Source organism: Molothrus ater, chromosome 2 (genome assembly GCF_012460135.2).
Source record: "Molothrus ater isolate BHLD 08-10-18 breed brown headed cowbird chromosome 2, BPBGC_Mater_1.1, whole genome shotgun sequence".
Classification (NCBI taxonomy): domain Eukaryota; kingdom Metazoa; phylum Chordata; class Aves; order Passeriformes; family Icteridae; genus Molothrus; species Molothrus ater.
Window position 1 is genome coordinate 74,767,781 of NC_050479.2, and position 20,056 is coordinate 74,787,836.

The 20,056-nt window shown below is 42.1% G+C and overlaps 1 protein-coding gene across 2 annotated transcripts; it reads left to right on the plus strand.

Annotated features, from left to right (window-relative positions):
- The first annotated feature begins 2,411 nt into the window (after window positions 1-2,411).
- On the plus strand, window positions 2,412-10,688 carry MSANTD4 (Myb/SANT DNA binding domain containing 4 with coiled-coils). 2 transcript variants are annotated; one of them, XM_036386133.1, is made up of 3 exons: window positions 2,412-2,487; window positions 6,363-6,990; window positions 8,711-10,688. In XM_036386133.1, exons 2-3 carry the CDS (start codon window positions 6,529-6,531, stop codon window positions 9,284-9,286), a joined length of 1,038 nt encoding a protein of 345 aa, XP_036242026.1. In that variant the 5' UTR covers window positions 2,412-2,487; window positions 6,363-6,528; the 3' UTR covers window positions 9,287-10,688. The 2 variants fall into 2 exon arrangements, with proteins under 2 accessions (XP_036242026.1, XP_036242035.1); XM_036386142.1 differs by lacking the exon at window positions 2,412-2,487 and adding an exon at window positions 3,768-3,977.
- Window positions 10,689-20,056: the final 9,368 nt, after the last annotated feature.

Genomic DNA, 20,056 nt, shown 5'->3' on the forward strand with positions numbered 1-20,056 from the left:
AGGCTTGCAGAAATGGCATCACTACAAAGTGACAGAGCCCAGTTTTGTCTTGTATCCTTCCAAAACTTAAAATTCTGTAACCCTGAGACTCCTCTATAGATAGATTAGAGTTACAGCAATACAAATTAACTTTCCAACACTCCAAGGCCTTTGCCCCAATACCCTTTCAACTAGCAAAAGCCTTTTGGAGACATGTACCAAGCATTCACAATTTTAAAAGCTTATATTGAACAATGAAGGGATTCACAGACCAAATCTGAGAGCTTAAGTTGCATAACCCTGTGCACAATCAAAAGTAAACTGTATATGTATGTTCTACAGATCCAGGGAATTCACCATAGACTTAAACAGTTTGTGTCTGAAGTAGACCATATGGTAGGGATTTTCTTCCTGTCATCAAAAGCAAGGAAGAAAGAATCTGGATTTAATTATTAAAATACACATAAATTACACATAAAATCAAGTTGGTTCACATAAATGAAGGAGGTCCAAGGATTTTTTTTGGAGGAATCTGTTATACACCAGGATTTTTCACCAGTAATTAACAGCCTCCATAAAAGGAGAGTAACAATTCTGGGAGAAAGTAGAGCTAGGTTTATGTGCATAGCTACTCTAGGAAATAATATGATTCCTAGTTAAAATTATTCTAGGAATACTAATCATATTTAGTGGGTTTGTCTTTCACAATAAAAGGAGGACATTCAACAAGGTATAATTAGGACTAATTATTTTTGCAGACTAGCAGAGGATCAGACTGTTAATGACCTCCCTTTTCCATCATTTATCCACCTGCTTGCTCCTAAATCTAGTTTGAACTACCTTGCAAGACATTTACAGAGTGCTTGAATTTGATTTCTGAGCACCAGAAAATTACGAGTTAAAATACTGGTGTCACCGTTAGGTCAGACATGACATACACACACGTGATCAGGATCCAAGAAAAAAAGTTTTTATTCTGCGTATTCTCCCGTTTATATACTCTTAACAAATCATGATCTTAAGTCATTAACTACATCACAATAATGTATTATATTAATTGGTGGAAAGCAATTAGCATCAATATAATTGGCAAAAGTTTTACGGAAATTTACAGAAATTTTTACAGAAATTTACAGAAATTTTTGTTAGACTACGTGCATAAGTAAATGCGTATACACATTTACTTATGCATGTAGTCTAACAAAAATGTTCATGTATCTTTTCTAATCTGTTCACATGCTGATGGCCTTGTCTTCTTTCTTGCTATGGATACACTCGAAAATCATCAATTGTTATTTCTTCTAGTAACTCAGCTTTGTTTGCAGGCCAGCTGTCAAGCCCCTCCATATACTGGTAAAAATGTAAAGGGAAGCCAAGTTCATGTATGGGTCTCAGTAAGACATACCCCAGTATTATATTTGTCAGCAATGTGGCATGGTCTTGCTCCACTACTCCTCACCATTTTCCTTTTTAACTGGATTTTCAGTACACACTGGGCAAGTATGGTAGCAAAACAATCACTACCTGTTAGCAAACTGGTAAATGAATAGTTGGCTGAAACTGGAAAATACCGTTTTAGGGAGATTTGTGATTTCATCACAGTTATGATCTCTTAAAGCTGTATTAATCAAATAACTATCCATACAGTGAAAGAACTTGGAAAGACTGAGCAAGTAACTGTTAATGAATATGTGAAGTACTAAATACACACATCAGGTTCGGCAGACTAGAGGTACCAAACTTCGAAAAAGTAGGGGTTACATCGTTAAGGCGCCAGGACCTAACACAGAAGTAAAGGACCAGACACATCTTGTGTGGTGGAGGGGACGAGGAGCCCCAAGCCCGAGAGCTCCAGGAAAGAGATTTATGTGTATATTGAGCCACATCAATGGCGTGGTGCAGAACTTCCCGAAAAATACTTTTATTTCTTTCATAACAGGATGTGATAGACGTCATTTCTCAATTTTAATCACAAACCGCGCAGTTCAGGACGAACAGCCGGTTGCCGCGCGCTCGCTCTGGGCAGCAGCATCATAAACCTGGCGGCCACACCGGTGGCTTGTGCACGGTTATCCCACACGGTCGGGCCACCCCTGTGCCTCCCTCCTTCTCTCCCTCCTTCTTTCCACGCAGGCCGCCGCCCAAAGGCGCCGGGCCCCACCCCGGGCCGCGCCCTCCGGCGAAGCGGCAGCACCACACCCACCCCGCGGAGGGTCCCTGGCTGAGGGGGGCGGGCCGCCACAGCCCGCAGCCAATCATCGGCACGCCTGGCGAAGACAAGCGGCGGCTGCAGCCAATGGCTGCCCGGCGGCTGCGCGCGGCGCGGCCCCGCCGGCGGAGGCGCGTTGGGGATTCCGGCCCGCCTGGCGAGGCAGGGCGGGGCGGGGGAAGCGGCGGACACGGAGCACCAATAGGCGTGCGGAGACGAGTGACAGGCAGGCAGCTCGCCCAATGAGAGGGCGGTGGCCGTTAAAGGGCCGGCGGCCCGGAGGGGAGCGCCGGGCGCAGGTGAGTCGCGCGCGCGGCCCCCGGGGACCAGGCGGGGCGGGCGGCGGGACCGGCCCAGGGATGGGGCGGCCGCTCCCCCCGCGGCGTGGGGGCAGCCCCCGCCGCCCTCGGGGGGTACAGCGGTGGGGCTCCGTCGCCCTCGGCCCCTGGGGGGGATGAGGCGATTGCCCGCCGTCTTATCTCCCCACGGGGATGTCCCGTTCCTATTTCTCCTTCTCCCGGGAGAGTCGCAGGGCCCCGCCGGCCGGAGAGGCCCTGGCCTGCGGCAGGGCCCACGGGCCCGTCTGCTCCCGGGGCCTCGGGCTGTGCTGGCCGGGCAGCCCGCCGTGCCCCCGCCTCCCTTTGTTGCCGCCTTGCTTTGCCTGCAGCGCTCTGGGTGGGACCGCGCTGAGCCTGGAGCCGCGGCCGAGCCCGCCCTGACGCCTCCCAGGGCGCTTCCCGCGCGGGGAGCAGGCCTCGTGTTCCCCTGCGTGGCCGTGGCTCGTCTGGGGGAACGGGAGCTGCGGCCTGATACGTCTGTGCCTTCAATTGCCTCAATCCTCAGCTGCTTCCCATCTTCCGCGCTTTCTCCCTGCTTCGTTGAATTGTCCTTTTCGGTGCTGTTGGTTCCCTTCTGTGCCTGCTTTTTCGTTTGTGTACGCAGGCTTCTTCCAGGGCTGTGTTGGGTGATGTGTTGTGCAGCGTCCAGATGCTTCTGTAGTAAAATCCTTTGTACAAAAGCATAAGTTGCTCCAAGCCAGTGTAGCCATCTCTTAGGAATCACAAAAAAGTTTTCTAGAAAGCCTTAAGCAGAAGATACTCAAGACCCTAATTTTGTTTAAGAAAACTTAGGGATAGTAGGTCCTTGTAATTTGATTTTTTTTTTATTCAAGCATAAGCCCTAAAAGTTGTTTTTTTTTTAATCAAGACATCATCGTTTGTAAAAAGTAATGATTTTTGTAAAATTCAAGTTTGATGCTAGCAACAGTCTTCCACTCCTGGTGAATGCATGGATTTTTTTGTTTGCCTCATTGTTTGTTTGGTGCCTTTACTAATTTTTTTTTGTTGGTCCAACATGTGGTCAGACAATAAAAGTGTGAACAAAAGAGACAGAAAATGTAGAGGCAGAATGAGGATGCTTCTGTCTTTAACTGTGCCAGAGGTACTCAGTGTATGCATATTCTGTCTGTTTGTGGAGTTTCCAGCTTAGTTTTACAGTACTTGTGTCTTCTGAACCCCAACAGTTTGTATTTCTTTTGTGCAGTGATGAGAGCCTTCTTGAGCACAGGTTGCTTTTGGCCTGACAGGCCCTAAGTCAAAGCTCCATCTTGCTATCTTTTCTGGAAGACATTGAAGTCTTTATGTTGTCATCAGAATTGGGTTTTTTTAGCCAGCACTTCATGTTTCTACCCAAACTGTCAAAGTATGCATTTTGCATTGCAGTTCTCCCCAGCTTCTTGCGCACCTCCTCACTGGCAGAGCATGGGAAACTGAAAAGCCCTCGGTTTAAAGTAAGCACTGCTTAAGCACAACCAACACATTGGTGTGTTGCCAACGTTATTGGCAGACTAGTCCAAAACATAGCATTGTCCCAGCTACTAGGATGAGCAGTAATGCTATCCCAGCTGCTGAGGTTTGGAATATTGGTGGGTTTTTTTCCTGTAGCTATCTAGAAGGTGTACAAATCCTAGCTTATTTACATTCCCATCTCTTAGGTACTTTGAGTATGTAACAGCCCATTTTTCCTCATTAAAGAGTAATATCCTGGAGACCATCTGGCAATGGCTAAAAACTGAATATCCCAAACCTCAGCTTTTGTTAGATAATAATGTTTTTTAGTTAATACATCAGATAGATACACAGAGCCATCTTTGGGAGTAAATATACTGTTAAGACAATTCACTAACTCAACTTATATTAATTAGAAAGGAATTGTCCTTAACAAAGCAATATGCTTTCAAAAAGGAGAGAGTTAAAGAGGCAGGATGTCCATACCAATTGGAAGTTGATAGTCATGAGTTTTAAAAAATATGTTTTGCTGATGTTTCACTGGGAAAGTCAGGGGTTTGTATCAGATGTGTTCTAGCAAAAGTTTTATTTAAAAGTCTAAAAGAAAACTTCACCTAGTAAAGGAATTTGATGCCAGTAGTTTCCAAGTTAGTATTGTAGTTCTTAAAGGTCATGTCCTTGGCTTATGGCATAAAATCCAAAACAGAATAGACATTTAACAAAGCATGGCTGGGGAGATCAGTCAAGTGATGCAGGGCACTGGTGCAAGGAGCAGGGGGCTGGCCCACAGGGTCATTTAAAACATTTGCATGTTTTAACTCTCAGCCTTCTCTAGAGCTAAGGAGAAAGCTTACCTGTCAGCATTTTCCATGTTGATGTACAATTGTATTTGGAAGATGATGAAAATTTGGAAACCCAGTTTATTTTTTGTTTGTTTTTCTGTGTTTGTTGGCTATGAAAGAAAACATGGATGTGCATGGAAAACTGCAAGTGAGCCACTTACTTACAGTCAATAGTATATCAGAGATGAAGAACAATGTCTAAACTATGAGACCTTATTCCCCAGGTGGGGAGTTGTAGTGCAGTGTGCTGATGTGTATGCTTTAATCAAGTTTGGGGAGAACAATAGGAGGAAAAATACTTAGTAATTTAAGAATCCTGTATAGGTGGGAGGGAGTTATTTAAGAATTAAGTCCTTTAGTTAGTAACAATTGAATCTATAATCTGGAAGCCATTTCCCTTCAGGTGGACCAATGTCTCTACTGCATGAACAGTGAACAAGGAGCAGCTAGAAGCTGCCTGTAGTGTATAGTGAGTCCCTGGCCCACTTGACTTAAAGCCTTTTAAACCTACCTGCAGTGGTAGGTAACATGGTACAAATGTCTGTTCAGAATAATCCTAAATTGAACCTATTGCCAAGCAGTCTGTGAGCAAGAGCCATTTTTGATTCGTAGTCTTTTCTTCCACGATTTGGTGGGTTGTTTTGGGTGTTTTTTTTAATATAATCTGTTATTAATGCAGTAATAATATTCATTACTGTGTTAATAGTCCCCTCACTCTCCACTTCTCTGCAGAGTTGCACACAGTCTGTCAGGTGAATTAGGGGGGTTTGTATTCTCCTCACCATCAGGCACAGGCCCAGCTGGTGCTGAGGGTAGAGCACTGGCTGACCTGTAAAGCTGCCATGGTGTCTGACAGGAGATGTTCGGCAGCATGAGAAGGATGCAGGAGCGTTTTACCATGGGCATATAGTGACTTAAATCTATTTCCTGTTAAAATGTCTCTAATGAATGACATTTGTTTTAACTAGTAGTTATTTTGTGACATTCAACAAGATTGCTCCAGTTCTTTTATTTATGATTATGTTAAGTTAGAAGAACTTTGAAAATGTCAACTTTTCATATTAATTTACTTTTTTTTTAATGAAAATGTTTTCTTATTTAAAATGTGTCTCAAAAATTTCAGTACCCTAAACATTTCATATGTTTGAAGAAATGATATAACAATTTTAGCTTCTTTTGTAAGTAGTTGAGCGTTCAAACTGAAATGCATGTGTCAAATTTCAGTCTTAAGGAAATCCCGACTGACAAAACTCTTAAGAGCTGAAGGAAAATATCTGTAGTTTTGTAATGGAAATACCAAATCAACCTTAACAGTTTGTGACATGGATATATTAATATATCCATGGTTTTATGATTTATAGGAGATTAGAGAAAGTATCTATGACTACTTTGTATTGAAAGTTTAGCAAAATGGTTTTCCTTTATCAAATAAACAGTTAGTTCAAAATATGCATTCCTTAAATGATGACTTAGGAGTCAAGTTGTTAAATGAAAATATCTGGTGTATACCTTGGAGATTTATCTTGTTTGCTCTTTTTCTCTTAGGAAGCCTGACAAATAGAAAAATACAACAAAGTGAAGAGAAAATTCACTTCATGAGAACTGAGCTCTGCTTTCATTTGCTTTTAAATTTATTTGTATTAGTGGCTGATTAGTGTCAGATTATCTCTGTGGTCTGCTTGGTGAAATTACTAGGTTAAGTCTGGAAAAAATGAAACAGTTAAAAAGAAAAAGAAAAAGCAATTTTAGTGTTCAGGAAACTCAAACTCTCCTTAAGGAAATCAGAAAAAGGAGAGAAGTACTCTTTTCGAAGCAACTTAATACAACAATTAATGAGATGAAACGGAAAGCTTGGGAGGAAATAGCAGAGTGTGTCAATGCTGTAGGTGAAGGAGAGCAGAGAACAGGGACAGAAGTGAAAAGGCGATACCTTGACTGGAGAGCACTCATGAAGAGAAAACGTCTGAATGCAAACATCAAAGTAGTAGGTGCTGGGTTTCACCTTCCTTCATCCAATTTAGATGACTCTCTCAATGAAGACATGGATGAGAAAATGGGATTTGCAATTGAATCTAGTTTTGAGTGGCAAAATATCACTGACTTCAGAGAAGCCGGGGGATCTTTAACAGAAATCAAAGTGGAAGAGGAAGAGGAAGACCCGCAGAATTTTGAAGTGAGTGACTGATATACATGAGCTATGTGCAATATGGCCTTTGCTTCATTTCAGCATAAGGCGTTTTACTGTGTTTCTTCATAGCATCTGTTTCTGTTTTTTCTGAACGTGTGAATTAAACTGTAGAAATAAATATAATTCAGAGACATGGTATTCAAATCTAGCAACTTGGAATTGTCTATAAGGTCTTGGATGTTGATTACTGATTTGATATCCCTAAACTTTGAGTATGTCTTTGCACATGTATTTTCCATTTGCATGTGCCACAGATAAGAATTAGTTGCGTCAATGCAAGGAAAATACTCCGTTGAAGGAAACTGGTCATTTTAGTATTCAGAATGCCTCAATGGATGAACAGAGAAGTGCTCATCTTTAACAAATGAAAGTAAATGTTACCTGCAGGTACAGAAAGAAATAGAATACAGAAAGATATAGGATACTGCTTGCATTTTTTGAAATGAACCTACAGGAGATAAAAACATTACTTGAATTAGTAATTAGTCAGTCAGCCTTTCCTCTCTGTCAGAATTTTAGTGTGAATTTGGCAAGCAGTAGTGGATTCTATAGACAAGTTGATACTCCTAGTAATACTGTGACCATCTTGGCATAGGCAACGAGCTGGAGTACAGTCAAATGTTGGGATAGTTTTGCTGTTCCTCTTTAAACACATAGTTCCCTTTTCCAGAAGGGGTACTCAAACAATTTTGTGTGGGGTATTTTATTGCTTTAGGTTTTTTTGGGGGGAGATTTTTTGTTGGGTTATTTTTTTTTTTGAGTGGGAGGAGTGGGGAGGCAACTCCTGTCTTAACTCCTGTGATATGTATGCTGGGAGAAAACCAGTGTAAGCTGTTAGATGGTAGTGAGACCTGCTGTCAGACAGTGCTGAAGGAACAGTGTATGTCTTCTCTAATGCTAGAAGACTGGCAGTGGCTCTCCTAGTCCTTAAGTTTTTCTGAACACTTGCCTTCCTCAGTTTGCCTTTCTCTTGCAGCATGCATATTGGGAGACAGTTTATCTCTTTTGTGCTATGAATTTGTAAGGGCTGTGATAATACACAAAATGTTACAGTCTGCTGAAAGCAGTGGTCTTCACCACCTCATCATGTGCCACAAATAGCTTTATAGCAAATATGATAATACAAAATGGTTAAACAAGTCCTGATTATTGACCCACTTAATAGAGTTGGGAGAGTTAGGAGCATGTGAAAAATGTCAGTGTTAAATGTTTTTTAGGAATGGAATAGCCCAAGTTATTGAAGGTTAGGCTAGCTTACATAACACATAGCCTATGGATCCATCTGCTCTGATAAATAATTAGTCACAACAAATGCCTGGTGGCTTACATAAATGTCACTCAGCTCTATGAAAGGTAAGAACAACATATGGTCTTCTAGATCCAGTTTTTTATCAGTTGTTCTGAATTATCTGTAATAACTACTCTTCTATATTTTATGGATGTTTTTGTATATTCACTGACAGGATTTTCCATTTTTCATTACCAGATATTAACTTGCAGATAAAGCCTGTTTCTCTTCTTGTAATGATAAAAAAATCTTCTGACGTAGCGTGGTTATTTTACAACATAAGTTAAACACTTCTGAATTGCTTTAAAGATGATGAAAAAAATGCACTATGTTCTTTTCAGTCAAGTTGTACATAACAAATTTGTTCTGGCATAAAGACTGGAATGTAATTCTTGTCTGTCGCATTCCTCTCTGCAGTTTCCTATTGAGGAAGAAGAAGAAATATTGTCATCAGTTCTACCAGATTCAAAAAAGGAAAATGACCTACCAGACTTCCCCCACATGGAAGAGTTTGGAAATCTGAGCTCTTCTCAAGCTAGGCTAGCCTATGAAGATTCTCACTTGCTTATAAATCTGGAGAAGCAAAAGGTGGAGTTGGAGAAGCAGCGACTGGACATCGAAGCCGAAAGGTTGCAAGTGGAGAAGGAGCGCCTGCAGATTGAGAAGGAGCGGTTGCGCCACGTTGACTTGGAGCGTGAGCGCCTGCAGATTGAGAAGGAGCGACTTCAGATAGAGTGGGAGAAACTCAGGCTAGAGACTCTGCATGCTGAAAAACCTGCCCTGGAAAATGACCTCACCCAAACTGAAAAGCCCATCATGCAGCCTCTGGATCTAGAAACTGAAAAGTTAAAACTTGAAAAAGAACGTTTGCAGTTAGAGAAAGAGAGGCTGCAGTTCCTAAAGTTTGAGTCAGAGAAGCTGCAGATTGAGAAGGAGCGCCTGCAAGTGGAGAAGGAGCGCCTTCGAATTCAGAGAGAGGGTCACTTGCAGTGAACATCTCAGCTAAGGTGTCAACGTTAGTGTTTCGATGTTTCTAAATTAGAAGTAGTTCTTTCCTTGATACTGAAAGTGTCCTAGAGGCTTAACATTCTTCTGTTCAGAGTTGAATGTTGATGTTAAATTGAAAAAAAATGGTGCTCAATATGTCAGTGTGCCTACATAAATGATCTTACGTGTGAAATTGCTTTTCAGTGTATCAGAACTTAAGTGTTATGTTCTCTTGTCTTCAGTATTGTGCTGTATTAGTTCGGTGTCCTCCTCTCACAGAGGCCTTGAGAAGAGTCCAGGCTGAACCTTGTACTTTTGTCACCGTACTAACAGGAAGGAAGGATCGGAATAAATCAGCTTGCTGTGAGGACATGGTACTGACAATAGCCTATATGGTAAAGAAGTATCATTTCAGCAGAAAACAGGAATACAGAGTCATTATGAGAGCAATTAATTAAATTTTATTCTCTCCCCCCCTTTTTTTTCTCCACCCCCATAATTGGGAAAAACAGTTGAAGAGTTATCTAGAAGTTAAAGTGCAAGTTAAATTCGTTGCAGTTGTGTTTACTGTTGTTCCATGGCTTGAACTGAATGGGAGTGCAGAAGATAGGTTTGAGGTTTTTATGGTGGTTTTTTTTTTGGTTGACATATTCATATTAGGCAAAGTTACACATCAGCCATACATACTATGAGCTGGCCTGTTGGTTTCACCTCGCCATTAGTAATGCTGTATGGAGTAAAACACCTGTGTTAGGATAGCACAGGGATTTACTGATTGATCAGACATGCTGTCTAATGAGTCTGTGATGACCTCCTGTAGGAACTTGCTAGACCTTGTTTGTTCTTGGAAGGCAGTAGCTGGTGATAGGAATCTCAGAAATGGAGACTGAGCTCAGCCTAAGAACCTCTGAGCTTGAACACTTCTGCACTCATTGCTGGTTCTGCCTGGCCAGTGCCAAAGTCACATCTGCAAGGCAGCCAGAAGAGGCTTCTGTTGCTCTCTATGTAATGTATTTTAATTAGACAAACAGAAATGGTCAGTGCTGAAGGCTGTTAGTATTTCTCATAGGCAATGTAGTCATATAACAAAAAAAAAAAAAAAGAAAAAAGAAAAAGCCAAGGAAGGAAGGAAGCTTTCTATTATTTCATATATGTTTAAATCCCAACTGAGCCAGACTTCACCTTTCTCATCTTTCTGCAAGTAACCATTGTGTTAACTCCATTGGAAATGTAGAACTGTGGGAATACTAAGTCTAAACATATGTTGAGTGACTTAGGTGAATTTGTGTGCAAGTAAATAATATTTATACCACTACAAGTTTACTTTTATTCTGCAAAGATTATTTTTTTATTACTGAAACAAGTGTGATTCTACAGTGGAAATAAATTTGACTACTACACTCCAAAATGGCTCTTGAGGCTTTCTTCACAGAGAAGCTAAGCTACATCTGAAGAGAAACCTGGATACTGAACACTGCAGCACCCCAGAGTTGCTGGTGCCTATATTCCCTGTGTAGTCAGTCAGAAAGATTAGGCACCTCAGAGCTGGACTTAAATCACCTGGGACTTACTTGAGAAAGGAAGAAGGAAGGTGATACTAACCAGTTAGATAAAAATGCCCTGGGGAAAGTTTCCCTGAGTTTTTTCTTTCCAAATGTGGTGGGCTGACCTCAATGGGACGCCAGGTGCCCACCAATATTGCTCCATCACTCTTCAGCTGGACGAGAGAGACAATATAACAAAAGATTCATGGGTGGAGATAAGAGCAGGGAGAGATCACTCAGCAATTACAGTCATGGGCAAACTGGCTCGACTTGAGGAAATTAGTTTGCTATCAATCAGTTAAGAGTAGAGTAATGAGAAATAAAACCAAATCTTTAACCACCTTTCGCACAGCATTCCCTTCTTCCCAGGCTTAACTTCACTCCTGGTTTTCTCTGCCTCTCCCTGCAAGGGGTGCAGGAGGATGGGGAATGGGGACTGCTGTCACTTCAGCACATGCTGTCTCTTCCCCTCCTTCCTCAAGGGGAGGAGTCCTCACACTCTTCCCCTGCTCCAGCATGAGTCTCATCACGTGGGAGACAGTCCTCCATGGATTTTTGTAACAGGAGTCCTTCCCACAGGCAGCAGTTCTTACTGAAGTGTTCTGGTGTGCTTCCTACAGGGTGCAGTCCTTGAGGGACAGGCTGCTCCAATGTGGCTGCCCTGTGGAGTCTCAAGTCCTGCTAGCAAACCTGCTCCAGTGTGAGCTCCTCTCTCTCCACAGGTCCTGCAGGGAGCCTGTTCCTTCAGATGTTTCCATGTGCTTCAGCATGGGCTCCTCCATGAGCTGCAGGTGGATCTCTGCTCCCCCATGGGCTGCAGGGGCACAGCTGTCGCTCCATGGGCTGCAGAGGAACCTCAGCTCCAGCACCTGAGGCACCTCCTGCCCCTCCTTGTGCATTGACCTTGGTGTCCAGGGCTTTTTTGCTTGGATATTGTCATTCTTCTCTGGCTGCATTTGCTTCTGTGCATTTCCCTCTTGTTAAATACATCATCCCAGTGTCACAAGCACCATCACTGATGGACTTGGCCATGGCCAGGGGCAAGTCCATCTTGGAGCCCCAGGGACTGGCTCTGTTGGACATGTGGACAACTTTTGGCAGCTTTTCTCAGAAACCACCCCTGTAGCCCCTCCTTCTACCAACACATTACCTCACAAATCCAATATACCAAAACAAAGGGACAAATTGGCAGCTCCCTGGTATGCATCATGCAAATTGATATTAAAGTAACTTTCTGTGATTTGGAGAAAATCTTTTCTTTTTAAAGCATGAAAGAGGCAGAATTCACGGAGTTAGTCAGGTGTCTAGTGCATAGGACATTGACCAAGATAGTGGGATAGCATGGATTTTATGATTGTGTGCCCTGAGGTGACCAGCTTTCTAGATAACTATTCTGACTGCCAAACAGGGTCAGAGTAGGAACAAGGAGCAACATTGCCAGCTCTACAAGAGGTAATGCCCAGAAGGACCAAACCAGGAAAGAGAGAACATTCCTATAATCTTACCTGGAAGACGTGTCTTGCCAGGGTGGAACAGATGTGGATTCTGGCTCCTGTTTTGACAGGTATTTGAGCTGTTGTTTGATACCAGTACTTCTGTCTTCATGAATTACTCCATTTATCCATTAGGATAATGATTTGTATTTTACATTTCATGACTTCAGAAGTGTACCCCAAGAGCATGAAAGGTTTTAGGGAAAAATAGGTAGATAAATCTGAACCATCTCTGAATTCTTAATTGTTTCAGAAATTTGAACACTTTTCCAAATGTTAATAGAGCTGTGTAGTAATTATTTTTACTAACAACTGTTCAGCCTCCTAGGGAAATGATACATCTTTTGGTTATAGAAAACGTCTTGGAAAATATTGAATGATGAAATTAAGTATTAAGATAAATCATTGAAAATACAGTTTCAATATAAAATTTAGAGAAAATTACAGAGTTTAATTTGTCTATTTTATAGCTTGCTTTTTTCATATGAAAATGCAGTCATTTTGTGATAATTTGAATTAAAATGTCATATATTTAAATAGTAATCTGCAATCCCTTAAACTTTAATTGCTTGATTTACCAACCTGTGATCCTGATGGTGAAGCCTAAGGTCAAGGTTTCAACCCTGTAAATGTCACCCAGGTTAGGACATACACATGAACTCATTGTTCTACCAACATTGATCATGGGGTAAAGGTTGTAAATGCAGTCCCCAAAAACAGCCCAGGATGAGCAGTGTCCCAACAGACACAGCTGACAAAGCACAGTAGGATTCAAAGACAACTTCCTTTCCTTGAGTCAGTGGTCTTATGTTATTTCTAGGACATTTTGAGCAACTTTCATTGCACAAAAAGAGGTGCTGCAAGAAACATACAAAAGGTATAAAATACTAGTTTATTAAGATGAACAAGAGATGGTTTGGATTTCATAAGCATTTGTATCCTTATCACCTCAAGGTATTTTTACTACCCAGGGAATTATCAGCCAGCGAGGAGGAGTTTCTAAAAGCCCCCTTGCAAGTGGGAACAGAAGCCCATAATTTATATTTGTTCACCTTTTCACAGAACTGTTCATGCAATTACCACAAAAGAGCATCAGTGATGAGTAACCTCTCTGGCTCATTCGCCCCCAAAAGCTCCCTACAGAAAGGCACGGAGTGCTCCAAGGAGATGGAGTCAGACCTAGGGCTGATATTTTACAAACACAAAAATACCCTCAAAAATCCTACTCTCTGTCAGTCAGGAGCCTTGACAGAAGTGATAGGTGGGAGAAGAGAGAGGAGGAAAGACTAATTTTTCTATGTTGTTGCTGAAATTATTAGTGAATTTAAGCCAGACTGTATCAGAAAATGTCACCACATGCAATAGTATTCACCTTTTTTCTCTTTTCTTTTATCTTTTTCCTCCTTTCTTTTGTCTTTTTCCTTTTGCTTTTAATTTTTTCTCTTTTCTTTCTCTTTTTCATTTTCTTTTCTGTGTATCACTATAAGTCTGAATACCTGCATCACTCAGACACTGTTGAAGTTTGCAGCTAACATTAAGATGAAATTTAAGTAGGCTGGATTATTCTGTAGGATAATGGGTTTGTTTTGCATCAGGGGCTCAGAATGTTTGTAATTGGTATTAGGACTATGGAAAGATTTTAATCCAAGTTCAAAAAAAAAAAGGAAAAAAGAGAAGAAAAGAAAAATGATTGCATTTTTAATGAATTCCCACCTGTTTTTTTTGTTTCCAGATAATCAGCTTGAAGATGCAAATACAAGGAGTGAAGAACACCTTTAGTATGGGCTTGGGGCAACTTGTAGTACTTCATATTTTCCTTTTTTTTTCTTTGGGTTTTTTTTTTTGTTTATTTGCTTGTTTTGGTTTGGTTTTTGTTTTTTGTGTGCCAATTTGTACCAAACCCATGATTTCCAAAGCACTAGTTATGCCACTTGTGCTCTTGGCTTGTGCCCCAGGTGATCGAGCAGTGACACAGTGATCAGCCTTTTGCCATTCAGACAGCATCATAGGGGAGTTGGGGAGGGAGCTATGGACAATGGGAGCTCTTGCCCACACCTCTTTGGGTTTTTCTCTCTAGTCTCTTAAAGCAAAATCTCCTGATGCTATGTCACATGATGCCAATGAATTCAAGAGTTCTCAGCCATCACAAAACGTACTAGGAAAAAAAATAGGTCACCTGACAGAAGAGCAGAAGAAGCCCTTTTCAGATGCTGCACATAATCCTTGTAAACTTGACCTGCTTTAGAGGACGCTTCCATCCTCTCCTTTTACAGATTATTAAGAATGCCATTGTTATTTTCTCTTCCAGTTTTATTGGTTTTAATTTCCCTGCTTCACTCTATCAGTAGTTTTATTCTATACATTAGTAGACTGTGAAATACCTTGTCTTGTTACTTCCATACTTTCTAATTGCAACACTCCATCATTAGTCAACGGGTTCATAATGTGGAAGGCAGAGTTGCTATTTCATTTCATGCTATATAATACAATGCTTTTGGTTCAGTAATTACATTGTGCCAGACTTGTGATCAATCCTGAGATAGCTCACTTGTGATGGATAGCCCCATCACAGAGCATATAAGAGTTAAAGGAAGAAGCAAATTTTTAATTTTGCTCCTCTGTCAATTTAGCTACTTGAATACTTCTTTGCAGACCAATATTTATCTTACTGTAGAGATTACAGAAATGAGAACTTGAAAGAGAAAATTGAAGTTTGAAAAGCATTTTATAAAGTTTTGGTTTGCAAACCAGGAAAGATAAAAATTAAATGTTCTTCCACAGAAAGCTATTGTGTGTTATTCTGTTAATGGATTGCCAATCTTCTAGTCACCTGTTTAATGTACTGGAGAAAATCATTACCTGCTTCTTATAACTATTCTAAGGGTTATGTGAAATGAGCTCATCATCTTACTACTATTATTGCTCAGTGCTAGGCCTGTGAAAAAAAGATTTCCAAAGGTTTTTTTTCCTCTGTCATAGAGGTGTCTGTGAGTAAAACAATTTTCTGAAGTGACGGCAATGTTCTGTCAATCATAGGATATAGGGAGTGCCTTTTCCTAGCGAGGAAGGAGTTGCAAGTATGGGGTGCAAGACTGTAGCATGGGTTGCAGGGATGGCAGGACAGCCACGCCAATGGAGTAAAGGTGGAGAGAGCTGTGGCCTTTAGGGACAAATGACATCCTAGTGCCCTGAGATTATAGCAGAGGAAAGCCTGATCCTAGTGGGACATGTGTACACTTTTCTGAAAAGGACCTGCTAGGAGACACAGACAGAATTTCTGTCCAGACAGACTATTGCTTTGGTTAAATAAAGCAAAACTCTTGTTCTTGAGTATCTTTATAGATAGGAGGTCACAACCTATTCCTAGTTTTGAACATAAATACAAATTTTTCCTATTTATGTTATAAAATTCTCTGGTCTTCATTGTTCTTTGACTTTTGCTTGGGGCTGCATCTCAGACTTTTCCATCTTATATCCTATCTGCCACACTTTTTGTATATAATCCTTCTCCCAAGGAATACCAGCGAGATCCCACTAGTGAGAAATAACAAACTTAAAAACCCCTCAGAAAGCCAAGGTCTGGCACCCTAATGGGGATTTTGTCATCTCACCAAAGCAAGGCAAGATGGCTGTGTCTCAAATTATTTCAAGGTCATTTTGTATCCAAAACTTTGGGAAAGGTCTGAGGTTCAGAATTCAGTTAGGGGTAGTTCAAAGGAGAAGGGGCAGCAGGAGGACTACACTGGTGAAATAGGTAGTACACACTCTGCTCTGATAGTGGATATTAAGACAGCTGAAAGGAGTTAACTGTGATACTTAACAAGTAGGGAGACAAGGAGGTATGGAGAGGAAAGGAGGCATCAGACAGAGCATTCTGGGTGGGCAGAGCCTGCCTTCCACTGCCTCCTCCCCTTTCTCAAGAAGAAACAATACAGCACTGCTTTGGATTTTCCATTAGAGCAGCTCCTTCCAGCATCCCCTACATGGCAGATGAGCAAAACCAACATGGCAAGGCTAGCTATAATGACAAAAGAACAACACAGAAGGACCACATCTGGAATTGGATTACAGCGGTAGAGTCAGTAAGTGAATTTCAGGGACATGGGTGAAGGCCAAGAATGATGGCAGCTACAGAATGGATAGCATCTCACCTCTCTTTTTGGCTCTATAGGATCAATATGCTTTTCTATTGATTCAGGTATTCAACTGACTTTGAAATGGAAACATTGCTACTATTTTATATACATCCTACTAATCCAAAAGTTTTTTAGTTGAAGGACTTCAGGTGGTTTCTGAGAACAGCAAACTGCTCCACCCAAGAGAATTTTGGAAAAGTACTGTGAAGACAGATCATTTGTTTAGTCGCTCCACTTTCGGTATGCATCTTATGCATCACTATTGCATCAAGATAGCAATTAAGAAAGTAAAAACGCAGCAGAAAAAGTGGGGAAACTGAATATGCAAAGATAAACAGATGAATTACTAATTTTACCATGTGTGGTGGTTTGACAGGAAATGTGTTTTTTGGGATGCTGTGTTTTTGGCCAATGGATATTCAGACTTTAATATTGGCATTTAACCTGACCATTGAGACATGGACACGCCTCTGAGAACACGGAGTTAAAAGCAGAGCTCTCCCCTGGGAGGGTTCTCTTGGGTTTCCGGCGGGAAAGAGTTCGGGTCTCTCCCCCAGCCCAGCTGCTGGCTGGGCAGGGGGAGGGGAAAGCCATGTGGCCGAGAGAGGTAGGCCTGAGCCCGGGGTGGAAGGGTGGAAGAGAGAGAAAGAGAGACACCGGGAGCCATCGGGCAGCCCCCCCCCTGAGAGACAAAGAGAGAGAGAGAAAGAGAGAGAGAGCCGCTGCCTGGGACTGTAACCTTGAAGCTGGATAAACATGGGCCTGTGCCGGCAGCACGGCTGGGACGGAGAAGAGGGGGGGGGGTTCAGCTGGCCGCTTGTAGGAGCTTTTAACCCCTTTTTGGAGAATGAGAACTTTACAGAACATTGACCTTTCCTAGAAGATAGAGTGGAAGATGAAGAAGAAATGGGCCAGTGTGAGAGAGGTCTGAGCGAGTGAGAGATAGTAGAAGAATAGAGAAAAATCCTAGTAGGAAGAGATGATAGAGTGGCTTTTGCTGGACTCTTTTTGTATAGCCATAGACAGAACCATGTTCCTTGTGATACAGAGACTGCATTCTAGGGGGAGGCAATGGCCTCAGAACCAAGAAGGTTCAGTGTTGATGCCCCTCGGCCCCAGGGGGTGAAAATATGGGGGGGACAAGTGTCCCAAAAGAGAGATTGTTTGTGATACAGAGACTGCTCAGTGTTGATGCCCCTCGGCCCCAGGGGGTGAAATTATGGGGGGGACAGGTGTCCCAAAAGAGAGATTGTGGGGACAGCTGTCCCAAAAGAGAGACTGTGCCTTTTTTGGAACGGGACAGAGCATCCTTAAAAAAGACAACCCTAGAAGCAGTTCTGGTCCGTGTTCAGTAGTGAGAGCACTGGACATAAAAAAGAAGAGGTCACGACGGCAGATGTACTCCGGGCGGTGCCACGAGTGACACAGAAACACACGAAGCTTCAGCTGTGTTTCCAGGAGAAGCCCATGGCACAAGAAAGACTCCTCTCCTCTTGATGAACTGAAGATTGATTGTCTAAAAGGTGGTGCTGGACCGAGAGTTAGTGATTTGAAGAACCAAATGTATTGTGTTAGAAATTTAGTGGGGGGAGGGGGAAATGCACTTGTGAAGTTTTCATTTTCCCTGTGTGTGTGTTCCTTTTTATCTGTAGTTGTAGAGTAGTTAATAAAGTTCTAGTTCTTTTTTTCCCTAAGTAAGAGCCTGCTTTGCTTATTCCTGGTCACATCTCACAGCAGAAACCAAAGAGAAAGTATCTTCATGGGGGCACTGGCATTGTGCCAGTGTCAAACCATGACACCATGCCTGGGTTCAGATGTGCTCAGCAAGAGCAACGCTAGTGCTTTGAGCTCTTGCAGAACTGAGATCTGCTTGGTGATCCCTCCTTGGGGAATAAGCCTCAAGATTTCTGGAGAGGACCTGAGACCTCAGGAGGTGAAACTAAGATGGTGGGCAGTATCAGCACAGACCCCTGGGGAGTGTGATTGTCCCTAAGCCTGGGATCCCAGGGGTCAGCCTGTGCCAATTCTGAGCAGCTGGGGAGGAGGAGAGGTTCAGCATCCTATTGAACTGTGGTTGTCCTCTTCCAACTGCCCCAAAGCTTAAGGAATTGCAAAAAATACAGAAAGGAAAGGAAACATAGATAAGTGTTACTATTCTTTCAGATTGGTTTTAATACACAATAAAATCTCAGAGCTGAGGGCAGGAGAAAAAAAGGGACCAGTCTAATGAAAACATTAAAAAAAAAAGTTTTTGTTGTGTGGCTGTGTGAGTGCTACTTTTCAAGATCTTCAGAGGGCTTGGGCAAGAGTACAGCTGCTTTTAGATGTGTGCAGGTCTCCCTGTAGAGACTTCCCAGAGCACTGGCATGTGGTCTGCTCCAGGGATGGTGGCTGGTGCACTAATGGCTCTCTAAATCACTCAGAGCAGACTACAGTTAAAAGAACTAACACTCTTTCTCTTAGAGGTTGGACCTGGAGAGACCTTTTGGCTCAGAAATATAGAGGAAAAAGGGTGGGCTAATCCAGAATGGTTTGCAGGAGAGCTCTTACTTCTAAAGGACAAGCTAAGGGTTACTGCCAGCCTCTGAACTGTCTCACATACAAGAAAAAGCATTTCTGTCATGTCAAATAGGCATTGTCACATAAAGTACTGGTTTATAGTTGACCTCATATAAAAGATGTAGATAATCTATTTTTTTGTCTTGAAAACAAAATATTTTCTGGTAGCAGTTCTTTCAGGGGCAGGAGTGAACACAAACACTTGAACTAGTTCATTTTTATAACAAAAGGACCCTTCCTGTGAATCAAAGTGCACGTGCCAGCTCCTCCTTCTTCCTGGAGCCTGCCAGCTTCCCTTCCTTCAGATTGTTTTTCCATCTGCAGTGTTTATAATAGTTGCAATGTTTCTGAAAGATGGAGAAAGGGCTGTTTATTTAGGAGGCTATACTCAGAAGCTTGTCAGTTTAGCTGGACTGTTTGCCAGAAAAGAAAATTCAGTCTATTAAAAGATGCCAGCTTTTATTCAGGATGAGCAAATCCATTCAGAAAATAAATGCCTTGTGCCCTCTTCATACTCTCCCTTTTGATACATGAGCATTTTTAAGTCTTAGTTCATATGTTTATTCTTTTTGTAGAAAAGAGTTATTTCCTGTAGAACAAAAGTCTTTTGAGAAAGAAATCAAGCTCTATGAACTTCAGTTCACAGCTTTTTATACAAGAGTTCAGAAAGAGGTTAGGGGAAAAACAAAAACAGTGTAAGTGGAGCAGACTTTGAAAAGCTTCTCCTGAATCTGCTGTGTCAAAGAAAAGGAACAACCTGCAGACTTTATCTGCCGGCTTCCCTTGGCATCAGCAGAACCTTCTGCATGGCACAGATGGTATCAGGGTCACAGTCCTTCTCCTGATGAGCACTGTGCTGGCATCCCCACCATTGTCTGCACTAAGGGAAGCTTGGAAGGCTCAGCAGCATCTCTACTGCTCTTCGGTTGATGGAGACATGGACAGGAATGTGTCGGTCTATGTGTGCACATAAACCAAAGGAGGTTTAGGAGAATCTAGGTTCTGATGGAGATGGACCCCATGGACCACAAGATAAGAGCTGCC